The 12,819-nt window shown below is 47.6% G+C and overlaps 1 protein-coding gene across 2 annotated transcripts in view; it reads right to left on the reverse strand.

Moving 5' to 3' along the window:
* Ku80 (X-ray repair cross-complementing protein 5 Ku80) overlaps positions 1 to 12,819 on the reverse strand; it is a 34,400-nt gene that overhangs the window by 11,912 nt on the left and 9,669 nt on the right. For both annotated transcript variants that reach the window (XM_084601543.1, XM_084601544.1), the window contains exons 7-13: positions 12,384 to 12,635; positions 11,950 to 12,012; positions 10,837 to 10,974; positions 10,257 to 10,347; positions 6,385 to 6,445; positions 4,941 to 5,010; positions 4,243 to 4,329 (exon numbers count right to left, since the gene is read on the reverse strand). In XM_084601543.1, coding sequence (XP_084457669.1) covers positions 4,243 to 4,329; positions 4,941 to 5,010; positions 6,385 to 6,445; positions 10,257 to 10,347; positions 10,837 to 10,974; positions 11,950 to 12,012; positions 12,384 to 12,635 — 762 coding nt within the window. The remainder of the gene's footprint in view (positions 1 to 4,242; positions 4,330 to 4,940; positions 5,011 to 6,384; positions 6,446 to 10,256; positions 10,348 to 10,836; positions 10,975 to 11,949; positions 12,013 to 12,383; positions 12,636 to 12,819) is intronic.

Here is a 12,819-nt window from a genome sequence, read left to right on the forward strand (position 1 = left end):
CCCGTTTTCGGATTGCTTCACAGAGAAACCAGGCAGAACCGACTTGCTTCAGCACGAGATCGAAACGGGTGATGCGCGTCCTTTCAGATGTAACCCGCGGCCGCTAAGCGCGCATAAGAGACAGCTTCTCGACAGCACCCTTGACGAGATGATAGATACCGGCGCGGTGAGACCCTCACAAAGTCCCTGGGCGTCCCCAGTGGTTCTAGCGCCAAAGAAAGATGGTTCGGTCAGGCTGTGTGTTGATTATCGAAAGCTCAACTCACTGACGCCTACGGTTGCGTACCCTTTCCAGTCGATCGAGGCTGTGATGTACGCGTTAGGGAACGCAAGGTTCTTCACAGTCCTGGATGCAAGCAGAGGGTACCTGCAGATTGAGGTGGCGGAAGGTGACATTCAGAAAACCGCATTCACCTGTCACCGCGGGCTCTTCGAATTTACTCGACTCCCGTTTGGCTTGTCTAATGCACCGAGCACGTTCATGCGATTGATGGACATCGTGCTGGGCGATGCAAGGTTCAACTACGCGATGGCGTACCTCGACGACGTCGTGATATTCTCACAGTCGTTCGAAGAGCATCTCATTCACTTGAATTCCGTTCTTGAAAGAATGAGACGTGCGGGTATAACGATCAACCCAAAGAAAGTGCAGTTGGCATCGAAGAGAGTGAACCTCTTGGGATTTGCGGTTGATGATGGCACTTTGAGTGCCGAACGATGACAAACTGCAGGCAATTCTGAACTACCCCTGCCCGACGGACGTGAAAAGCTTGCAGAGGTTTTTGGGAATGGTTGCCTTCTACAGACAATTCATCCCTAGTTGTTCAGAGCTCGCTAGGCCGTTGAACCAGCTGTTGCGGAAAGGCTCGAAGTGGGTCTGGGGCAAGGAACAGAACGACGCTTTTGTTGCCTTGGCTCGCGCGATAGCGAACACCGCTAGTTTGCGCCTACCCGACCTGAACAAGCCGTTTGTCTTGCAGACAGATGCTAGTGATGCCGGTGTAGGAGCTGTTTTGTTGCAGGAACACGAGGGCAAGCTGCGCCCTGTCGCGTTCGCTAGCCGCACGCTCACATCGGCGGAGCGGAATTACTCCGTGACCGAAAAGGAATGCCTGGCGATAATGTTCGCATTGTCAAAGTTCGACATGTACCTAGACGGAGCGGTTTTCACCGTGCAGACAGATCACCAGGCACTTTCGTGGTTAAAGAGGCTGAAAAACCCCGCAGGCAGACTCGCGAGATGGGCGCTGACGTTGCAACGTTACGCGTACGCCATTGAGTACCGCCGGGGCAGCATGAATAAGGTGGCCGATGCGTTATCGCGCGCACCGTTGAAGGCTGGCAGAAGCGCAGAAGAGGCGCAGACCAGCTTTACTGAAAGCGGCGTCGCCGCTAGTGGAGAGGAGGAGAGGGCGGACGCGAGTGTCGCGCCCTGCGTAGTTAAAGAGAGAAAGGAGGCGGACAGAGTTGCCGCGCGGTGCTGCGAGAGAGAGAAGGCGCAGCAGCTGGTGGCGGCGACTACTCGCCTGCCAAGAAGCGAGGCAGAGAGAAATCTGTCATGGGGAGTAGCGGTCAGTAGGGAAGAGCTAATTGAGGCCCAGAAAGCAGACGGTCTATGCCAGCGGGTGCGGACAGAGCTTGCGAGTAGTGCAGCTTGCACCGGGAACGCTGAGGGCAAGTACGACGCGTATCTGCTGGGCGATGATGGCTTACTGCTCCGCTACATCCCCCAACTTGACGAGGAAGAGGCGATTGCATCCCCCTTCCGAGTCGTGGTCCCGAGGAAGTTGCGGAAACGATTCCTCCAGTACTTCCATGACTCAGCGCTGGCAGGCCATGGCAGCGGCAGTAAGACTTATGACAAGTTATGCCGTGTCGCTACCTGGCCAGGTATGAGAAAGGATGTGCTGGGTTACGCCCGTACATGTCCTGTTTGCCAGGTAGCCAAGCCTCGGGCGGGGAAACCCGCTGGCATGATGAAGCCGGTAGTTAGCAACTATCCGTGGCAAGTGGTCGCGTGCGATATCATGGGACCCCTCCCTCGCTCCGCGCGCGGACACCAATATATCCTGGTAATAACGGACCACTATTCCAAGTGGGTTGAGGTTTTCCCCCTTAGGAAGCTGGTGTCAGAACGGATTTGGGAGAAACTGTTGGAGACATTCACTCGTTTCGGTTTCCCTTCCGACTTGATTACAGACAATGCTTCGTATTTCACAAGCAAAGTCTTTATTGATTCCTGTCGGGCGCTTCAAATCCGCCACAGGAAAACGAGTCCCTACCACGCTCAGAGCAACATAACCGAGAGAGTGAATCGGAATGTTAAGAGTATGCTGGTCGCGACGACCGAGCAGCACAGAGATTGGGACGCACGGCTGTCCGAACTGGCTTTCGCCACTAGAACAACCGTGAACAGGTCGGTGGGTATGACACCTGCTTACTTGAATTTTGGGAAAGAGATCGCTTTTCCGCTAGAGAACGCCCTACTTGACGCGGCGGGGCCCGCGCCCCCTCCGCTTACGCAGTACGCGGCAAAGCTCCGCGAGCGCCTTGAGGCAGCGCAGCGCGCGGCTCGTGAAAACCTCGATGTCGCGCGCATGGAGCAAGCGGATCAGTACAACAAAGGTCGTCGTCACGTCGTTTTCAACACGGGCGACTTGGTACTGAAAAGAACGCACCCGCTTAGTAACGCAGCGCGTGGTTTCGCCGCGTCGCTAGCGCACAAGTGGGTTGGACCGTTCGAAGTTACGGCACGGACTACGCCACTCACCTACCAGCTGCGGTTGTTGGCGAGCGGTGAAACCGCTGGTCCGGTGCACGTCGCAGACTTGAAAGCTTACCACCTTCGCAAGGACGATAACTGCGAAACGGTGGAAGCTCAAGGCGATTCAGCGATCTCTCCCCCGGGAAGGCGAGCACGTAGTGGCACGGTTTGCAACCGACGCTACAACCTGAGGACCAGGTAAAACCCGTGCTTCTCGTCTAACCCCTCTCTGCCCCTCACAGCATGCCACCCAGGCGGTATCCCGGCGCCCGGATCGAGGGCACCCACCAGGTGCACAAGCAACAGAGGCTGCGCCAGCGGCCTGGAACGAGTGGGCGCGGTGCCCATCGCCACCGGCCTACCGGCCCGGAGAGGCACTGGAGAAGCCCCCGCAGTGATGTGGGACACGGAAAGCGTTCGGGGGACCCACCCCCAGGCCTGGAGCCGCAGTCCAAGCGGCACAGGACTGTGCGGCACACCGCCACCTGGACCACGGTCGCCGACGGGGCGGCGGTCTCCTACTGCGCGGGGTCCAGGTGGCGAGACCAGGCCCGGCCGCGCAGTCGGTGCCCCTGCCGTTCCGGGGCCTTACCTTAGAGGACCGGGACAACGAGCCCCCGGCCCACTATACAGAAGAGGAGCGCGCAGGCCTGTGCGGTCTCTGCGGCACCCTGCTTGTGTGCCGCGCCGTCCACGAGGCCGGGGCGCTGCATAGGAGCCGTGCAGAGGCGGCGGAGCGGCTGCACCGGGCAGTGGTCGCAGCGACCGCTTTGGCAGCCGGACGGCCCGTCCAGAGGGGCAGCCCGGAGGAGGCAGCCTTACGCCTCCTTCAATCGAGCCGGCCTGAGCTGCTGTCTCCGGCGGCGGAGGCCATCATCGCCCAGGTGCGGGCAGGGCCCCCAGCGCCCCCTTCGGTCTCCACGGACGTCAGCCCGGACCCGGACGAATTGGATCGCCTGCTGGCGGACTCCGGGTCGGACGCTGAGGGGGGGAAGATGTGGGGGCCCACGCCACATATCTCTAGCGCCCGTGGCGCGCCGCGCTTTCAACGGCCGCGCCACCTTCCCAAGGCTCCTTGCGCGCTGCCGGTTTCCCTCTCCCCGCTCGTTCGGGGATAACCGGTCCCGCGCGAGGGGTCTATAAAGGAAGGCTCGTGCCGCCGTCTGGCCCTTCTTGGTTCCTGGCTCGTCGCTCCTGCTTCTCCCCTGGCTCTCTCCACGAGAACGACCCGCAGACACCCGGACGACGACCCCGGACGGCCTCGACGACGCCCGCGCTTAACGTGAGATAAAGAATGTTTGTTACACGGCCCACTGTGTGTTTTGTCGTGCGCATGCCTCGGGCAGAGGAATCACCCACAACCTTAAGAGAAAAGTTTCCTGAACGTGGTGGCAATGGCAATGGAGTAAACTATCACTCAGTGCCCGAACCATAACAGAAAGGAAGGAGTATAGTTCACAATATGATGCTCCACTTACCGCCTTGGGTGTTTTGATAGCATCTGCGATGTGCTGAGGAATGGGAGGCACGGGATCTTTTGGGTGCATCGCTCTATGTTGGACACACTGCAAGCAAGTGATAGAAAACCCTATTAGCCAAGAAGAAACAGAAATAACAGCAGTCAGAGTCAAATGTAGCTTAACAAATAACCACGCTACTGTAACAAGGGGATTACTGACACAGAAATGCATTGTACACACCCACTAGCCCTATGACCTTTCTCAACAGACGTCTACTTCAGGTACAAAATTGTACTATGTGCAGTTACTTTTAGAGAACACATCTCAATAACATGTAACAGAAAATTGAAGCAATACACTGATTCTTCTTCTGAATAAGTTCTAATGAAATGAGGCTGACCAATTATGAAATGCACTATAGTACAACTGAATTAAACTTTACAAGACGCAATTTTATAAATGCCACTGCCCAAATATTTTATGGCTCACCACACGGGCATTCGTTTCTTTTAGCAAAAAAAAATTTCAAGCTTGTATTGTGTTCTATTCTGTGGCTCCCCTGAATGCTAATATGCCAAGGAATTGCTGCAATTATGAAAATAATAATGTTGCCTGAAACACTTTTTCTTTCACTGATGTTGACACTGCAGTGCATGCAACAGCGTCAATGCTCAACAAAAAATGGGTAGCAGCAGCAGTACATAGGCATTACGCACCTGATAAAACCGCTGCAGGTATGGGTTCGATGTCTGACTAGACTTGAACAGCTCTTCTGGCTCTCCGTTGCTGTTGGAAAAATTAGACAGACAGGTTGCTCTGCATGCGTTACTCAAGAATAAACGTTTTTCTCAGTGCACAATGGAAATACAATCCATTTAGTAATTATGATATTTACAGATGCTACAGTCATACAGCACTCACTAGGTTTTACAATGTTCTGATTTGGTAGACAGGTTATCAGAAATGGTGCAAAACCTTTATTGCAAGTCACAAAAGCACTAATTGGAGAACGGGGTTAGATTTTCCAAAGACATCACCCCTCCCCATAAGCGGGCTCCGAATTAATTGCAGCCACATGAGAAGTCAGTAGCCCATGGCAGCATTTTTGATTCAGTATAGTAGTTTTATTTCGTGATTAAAGTAAAGCCAATTGCAAATTAATGTTACAGCTTGTGCTGCAGCAAGTTAAAGCTGCAACTTGCTCCGAGTAGCTGCAACCATAATTGCAGTACAAAAGAAACAAACAAGCAAACAAACATTTTCTTAATCTTGTCAAACATCATAGTGTGTACGGACAACATTTTGCTTCTAATGCACTGAATTATTATTTTTTTTTTTTGCTCAACAAAATCTATTAACAGATCTTAACACAGTGTTTGGCCGCTTCCTGCTCAGAGTGCTCACACCAACGTCACACATACTTTTGATGTGGCTATTGGCGCAGCCCACAGGCACCGCGATGCGAGTGTGAACAGAAGGTGAAAAATGAAAACAATGCTGCAACAAATGCAGTAGCGCATGCTGACCCCTAAGCTTTTGTTTCGGTCGACTGTTTTCTTGATTCCTGCAGCCTAGATGATACAATTTGAAGTTTTCACCAGACAGGGACCAAGAAAGATCAAAGCCTCCCTTCTACCCAGCTTGCAGTGACAGCTGCTATGGCAGATGTGGAACCACTGCAAAGCACAGGGTGCATGATAAGCGACAACGAGAGCTATACAGCCTTGTAAATTTCACAAGACCATATCGCACCTACAAATAAAAAAAAAGTGGCAGATAATGCCCCAGAATTTTGTTGTCTTGTTTCATGAGCTGTATACAGCTACTGTGTTTCCAATATGGTACGTCTTCTTTTCGCTGCCCTGTAAAAAAGGTAATACCTGGGGTTTACTCTAGTCTGCAAAAAATATACATATATATTGCCTGCTCTTGACTAAGCAAGCATAAGCTGTTGCAAATTGCAAAGGCTGCACTTATGCAAATTAGGTCAGAAGTTTAGTGCTTGAAGCCTATTGTGACCCAGGTCTGTCATTGCGTACTCTATGCAATGCAGTGCCACAAAGCAGCAAAGGGATGTCTCCAAAAGGCACAGATAAATCAGTGCACCCTTTCAGGAGAGGAGGAGAAGGAAAAGCGCGCTTAAGCAGAACAATGTCTCACATGTCAACAGCTGTAAGGTCCATTGCTGCTATGAGGTCGTCGAAGAGGGACAGCTGCATGTCTGCAAAGACAAGCTAAGCTCATTTGTACGCCACCACAGGGCACGATGACAGAAGTGAACAACTCATAGTGTGCAAACATGCTGGTAAGGAAAAAGAATAGTGCAAATCTAAAATGATGCACAGTTTACTAACATGTTGGCATGAATATAAAGTGAACGAAACAAGGAGAAATGAACCAGATGCTCCCATTTCAGAGTATAATTGCCAGATAAAACCACGGGCTGCACATACACAGCCTTAAAGGGGCTTTGAGAGTTATTTTAGAACATAAAGTGCTTACTGCACAACAATCCCCCTATATCAATATATTAAGAAATTTGAGTTCATTTGGCACAACAGATGACTAAAATGATTTTTCTTTTTCTTTGAAAACAGCTTTTTAGTCCAACAACCTATGACAGCCAACATCACAGGCATTGAGTTTCTTAAATTACCTCGAGGGAAAGCTAGCCCTTCATTCACCAAGGAGAGGTGCAGGAATACTAGGAAGACCAGGCTTTGTATTTGGCTTGGCTATTGCAAAATGAAATATGAACTTGAGGCAAACTTAAAAAAAATAAAAACAATAATAAAATAAAGACTGCAAAAGCCTTCATACCAGTCTAAAGATGCATTTTAACTTGTGTCAAACTTATGAAGCAAGAAATAACCTATTGAAAGAATTAAATCTGTGCACAGAGGAGAGTATCACAAGTGCCGATTACGAGGCAGAATCACTGTTTTCGACCTGACACTAGCCAAGGAAAATACTTGTCTCCATGTATATTACTGCGGCAGATGAAGTGTTAGGAGGACAGTGTGGGGGCGGAGGTGAAGGCAGTTCCAGGCGACGTCACAGGAGGGCACTGGCTGTTAATCATCATCATGGAGTGGCAGCACTCCTAGTGCAGTTGAGGTCACGTGAGCGAGGCAGACGCGGTTCGAGTGGGGGAACAAGGAGGGGAACGACATGGAATAAAGCGTAGTGGTGTTGGAGCATGTAAGTGGTGTGACATCAGTGAAACATGACAGAAGTGCTCTTTGAAAAGCTCACTTTCCTATCTAGGTAACACTGGAAAATTTCGTAGTTATAAGGGCATGACATGACATCTGACTGAAACAAACGTGGCAAAGGCCCAGCTTGAGGGTCGCAGAAGCCCTTTCAAGTATCTGTATCTCTAGCCTGCTAATCAGTGCTGTATTTCACATGCAGGCCATCAACTACTAGTCAAACTCTCTATCCTCATTGAGGCACCAACAAACCTCGGATAGAATAACAAAAATTCGTTTCGAGGCACTTAGATCTCTCTTAAGTGCTGTAAGGCGAAAGCCTTTCCTGTGACTCTTGGCACTCATTTGCAATTTTCCCTAATTTGGCTTTTTTTTTTCCTTTTTTTCTTTGCTAATTTTTTTCTTTTCTTTATGCTTTTTTGCCAGGAGTGGGTATGCTATTTGCACAATTTTGACGCATTTTGCACAATTTTGATGCTTGTGGCTGTTTTGATGTCGGCACACTATAGCGACGTCCTCGGCTATTTTGACGTCTAATTGACTTTTTTGGCTCTTAAAAATTTTGCACAGACACATTTTTTCACCCTCTACTCCATACACCATTCTTTTACTAATCAATCAATTCATTTCTAGACAATGACAGTGTGACACCCTCTGCGGACGCACAAATCCTGTTCACACTCATGAGCATGTAAAGACTTTCACCTTAAAATTATACAAACAATTAGTACATGAGAAACAATGATGAAATGTGCTTCCGTAGTGCGCTTACTTGGGATATTAACATAAAATTTAAAATGTGACTAGGCAGCTTAATTATTAAATAACTTTCACTCTGTCATTTGGGCTGAAGTAGTCAGCTGCACTTTTTCCAAAGTATTTGGACAGTAACGCCCTGTTCATTGCATAAGATTACAACATACGGTATACTGTTGAACCCCGCAATAAAGAAAACCGCAAGTATGAATTTCTCGAAGAAATGAAATATTTAAGTTAGCCCCAGCCAACATTCTTAGGATTCAATGCATTTCATTTTTCACAACTGCGAAACGGCATCAGAATTTAATCACATTACCACGACGGTTTCGGAAGTAGCAATCCACAAGATTTCTTCGTGCGTAATACGAAGTTAAAAAGCATTGCAATACATTTCACATCAGCTTCAACATTTTCGACACTTCCATGCTGCCAAAAAGCACATTTACGTTGTAGCCACCTTTGTTTAGAAGGTCTGCTAATGATTGCACACTGCTCGAGACCAGAAGTGCAAGGAAAAAAGCTTTCGAAAAATATTTCGATCTACTAAACATCTTTAATTTTCTTTTCTGATAACTAAAAGTTAACTATATTTCTATTATTCTGGCATAAGCGGTAGTTTGGTGGATGCGTGACGTCGCAAAGAATTAGACCAATAGTCATTCGAAGACGCTAATACGTAGTAGCATTGCAGAAGGGGGGAGGAGGACGGCAGGAATCAAAGGAAAGGGAGCGCCAACTTTCAAATGGGATTGTGGGACCTGTACTGCGCGGTGAGTTATTGCGTTCAAATGTGCATCGCAGCAAAATCTAGAGACTGAGATAGTCTGTGAGCAATGCTCGGGAGGTGTTGTAGGGCCCCTTTAAGGCATAGCGTGACATTTTCCAAAGTATTGTCAGGTTAATCGGCAACATGGAATCAACATCATCATGGATGCGAAAGACTTCGAGGACATCGAAGCCATTTACAGATCCTGCGACATCTGCGGCGTAGGTCAAACTGACTTGTTCTAAGAGATAACCGCCTTCGAAAAAACTGGATCGGTAAGAACAAAGATGCCATGGCAGGAAGCACAGCAAGAAACATTTTACAATTCTGTTGTGTTCCAACATGGATGACTCAGACAAGCAAATGCTTCTTGTAATTGGCTGAAGTAAAAAGCCACGCTGCTTCAAGGGGAATCGCAGGCTTCCTGTACGATACACAGCGATCCACAAATCACGGACGACTGACGCCAACTTTGGGAGGTGGCTGGATGCTTTTGATGGCAACATGCAGAAGGCATGAAGGTTGTGTGCCTGTTTTTGGATAACATTCATTCAATGGCATCTGTTGAGGGACCACAGAGATGAAGCGCCCCTTAGAAGTGGATTTGTTTATGGCTCTGGAAATGGCGGCGGCCACGTGGACAGCGTCCAGGGCAACGATTATTCAGATTTCGTTTCAGCACACGGGGTTGGCTGCCAAGCAGCTTGCCAATGGTCGCATTGCCAGGGTTGAAGCCGCCAGAAGAGGTTGCAACAGTCAATGCATGGCAGGAGCTGCAGGGTGTCGGCGAGACTGTGCCAGAGACTGGCTGAGTTCCTCTTCATGGATGAACATCTAACAGTCCACAGGGAGTTAACAAATGACAACATTATCAAGAATGTGCACAGTGTGATTAACAGGAGTGATGACAACAACGGCGACGATCAGCTCGAGAAAAATGAGGCATGCTCTCGATGTTCTTGATATCGTACATACATTAATTAGTGCTTACGACAACGATCGATGTTGCAATGAAAAGCCTGCTCAGTTGTGAAAGCAGGGTTTTGCTTCAAAGCAAGAAGAGGCAAACACCGATTACAGAATTTTTCAAATAAATTTTCGCTTCCGAAGGGCCAGCCTTTTACTTTTTCATCTGTACAGCCCCATTGAGAAATTCTCGCAAAAAGAACAAACTTTCTCGTTAACGGGAGTTTTGTTACTGAGGTGTTCAACTGTATACTATACACAGCAGCAACAACAACAACAAAAAAATAATGATAATAATAAAGAAAGCCTTGCTAATGCAAGCCACTCACCAGTTGGAACATTGTCTTTGTTCGTATCCAGAGGTAAAAAAGTGAACCTTCGCAGGTCTTCCATATAAGGCAGTTGAATGAACACCAGGCACTGGAGGATATCACGACAATCAGGCACCACATTGTAAGGTTGCACCATCAGCACCACATCACGGCAAACACTCAATCAAACAATGAGCCACTGAAGGGCAACTCAGAGCCTTTGTTTCTCTTTGAGGTTTGTGTATGATAATTAAACGTTTCGTCCCGCCATTCATTTCCAGTCAATGTGACCTGTGTAAATTTGTGCGGCCCAAATCAAAGCTAAATATGGCTGCTTAGGTGCCCTCAATTTAAATTTCAATACTAAATTTGCGATGTCACAAACATTACCTGCACATTCATACCTTCTCCTGGTTTGTTCACCAAGATGTGTCATGCATACATTCAGTCATTCAGGACAATTCATGAACAAAGTCATTAGTACTCCCTATTTTGTGACAATCAATGTCCTCAGTTTACCGCGAGAATGACTCGATCTTAATTAAACTCTGCGAAAAGTCACCAATGATAACTAAGAGACGAGCACAACTACACTCACTTCGTATCTTTCCTTGATGCGTGGGCTGAGGAAGCCCATCCGCGGCGCACTCTTGTCAGAGAACGCATACCGCACAATGGCCACCATCTTGGACTTTTTGAGTGCTTGGATGAGTGCAGAGAGGGCAGCCCCAGCGCGCTGCACATGCACACTTCAATCAACCACGCAAAAGAAACGGTAGCATAACAATCTAATGAGCTGCAAAACAAAAAACAAACAACCATTTGGAAGTGAACAGCAGTGTAACATAGCCTCAGAGAAAATGCCCCCAAAAACGAATCAACACCACCGCAGTTAGACTGTGAAAGCTAACAGTATATCATTTCTTGATCCTTCTACCTAATAAAAGCTCTGTGGAGTCTGTTCTTACTGAAGGTAGCCTCTTTGCCATCGTATTATGCAGTAATCTATCAATACAGGCAAGCTTCTAATTCTTGCAAAATGCAAAATGTTTACCTGAGTAAACCTTTCAATGCAACTTAATTAGGATTCATTACCTTTCCTAAAGAGCAAGAACCAGATGCGTGCCAAGACGATGGTATGATATGGTACGTGTGGTTTAACATCTAGAGAAACTCTGGCTATAAAGACCACAGTAGTGCGGAGCTCTGGATTAGTTCAGGAATCCAGGGGACCTTTAATATACAGTACATGAAGGCCTTTCATGTTTCCCCTCGATCAAGACGGTGACCACCACAGCCAGGTTTGAATCTGTGTACTTTGGCTCAGTATTCAAGCTACCACAGCAGGTGCATGAAAAGATGAAATACGCATATGCTATTGGATTGAATGAAAAGTTACGGGCTTGTTTTAATTTTGTTATATTTATTAATTAAATTAAATTTATTAATTATTAAATTTTTAGTTTAAAATCTTTTTATTTAATTTTGTTATTGTTTTTATTTTGTTATTTTGTTTTAATTTTGTTAACTACCGAGCTATGCCTAACTTAGCTGCTGCTGGGAGATCATGTGCACACAAAACAGACCTCTAATGCCAATCTGCATTTGTAAGTCATTTTCAACTTGTTCGGCATGCTTGGATACCACCAAGAGTGCTTCAATAAAGCTGTTGCACAATCATTTTTTTTTTTTTTTTAAATTCGAAACTTACATCATCTCCTTTTCTGGCAACTATATATGATGTCTTGTCTCCCATGTAGTAGTGCCTTTTGATCTAGCAGAAAGAGAAGAAAGAAGACCAGTAAACTCATCATCCTCATGCAAATGTAAGTACTATTCACAGCTCTAAGCCATGATGTGCACACTGCTTTGTACTACAGGCATTTTTCAATAGCAGTGAACCTTACACCCAGCGCCATGTTATGTCCAGAGCTTTTCCCTCATGCTCTGGCAATATTCAGAATTCAGGAACAACACAGGCATATGCAGGTTATGACGGCAACACTTTCAGAAGCATTTGAGTTCAGCTAATCAGTCATTAAAGGAAGGCATTGTTTACAATGCTTTCAAACTTTCTTGGGCTTTCACAGCGCACACACACCAATAAAAATTGCCTCACTGCGCATGCTTATGCTAATAACTCACGTTGGACTCATCAGTGAATCCGAGCACCTGCAGGCCACGGCCAGAGCCACCCTTGTTTCCATCCATGGCTGCTCGGTTCTCATCGGTGAAAGGCACCAAGGTGGAGCCGTACCGGTATGCCAGCACGGTGCTGTCCCTCTCCAGTTCTGTCTCCTTCTCATCGTTGCGGTAGTAGATCGTGTCACAACGCACTGGCGCCTCCGTGCGCTTGGCGACAAACTGCTTCCACGGCTTGGTCTTCACCTCCACCACCTGCACAACAGATGTAACACAAGTGGGTAGGGCTTCATAACGAACCTAATGTACTATAACAACATAAATGAGATATAAATGAGACAGAAGTAAGAGAGGGAGTGCTTAGCTGTTCACTCAAAGAGCAGCAGCACCCCCCGAATTCCTCACACAAAGCAGCAATCCTTTCCAATATGTCTTAATG

The sequence above is a fragment of the Amblyomma maculatum genome, chromosome 4, assembly GCF_055883805.1.
Source record: "Amblyomma maculatum isolate TAMU_Amacu chromosome 4, ASM5588380v1, whole genome shotgun sequence".
NCBI classification, from domain to species: Eukaryota; Metazoa; Arthropoda; class Arachnida; order Ixodida; family Ixodidae; genus Amblyomma; species Amblyomma maculatum.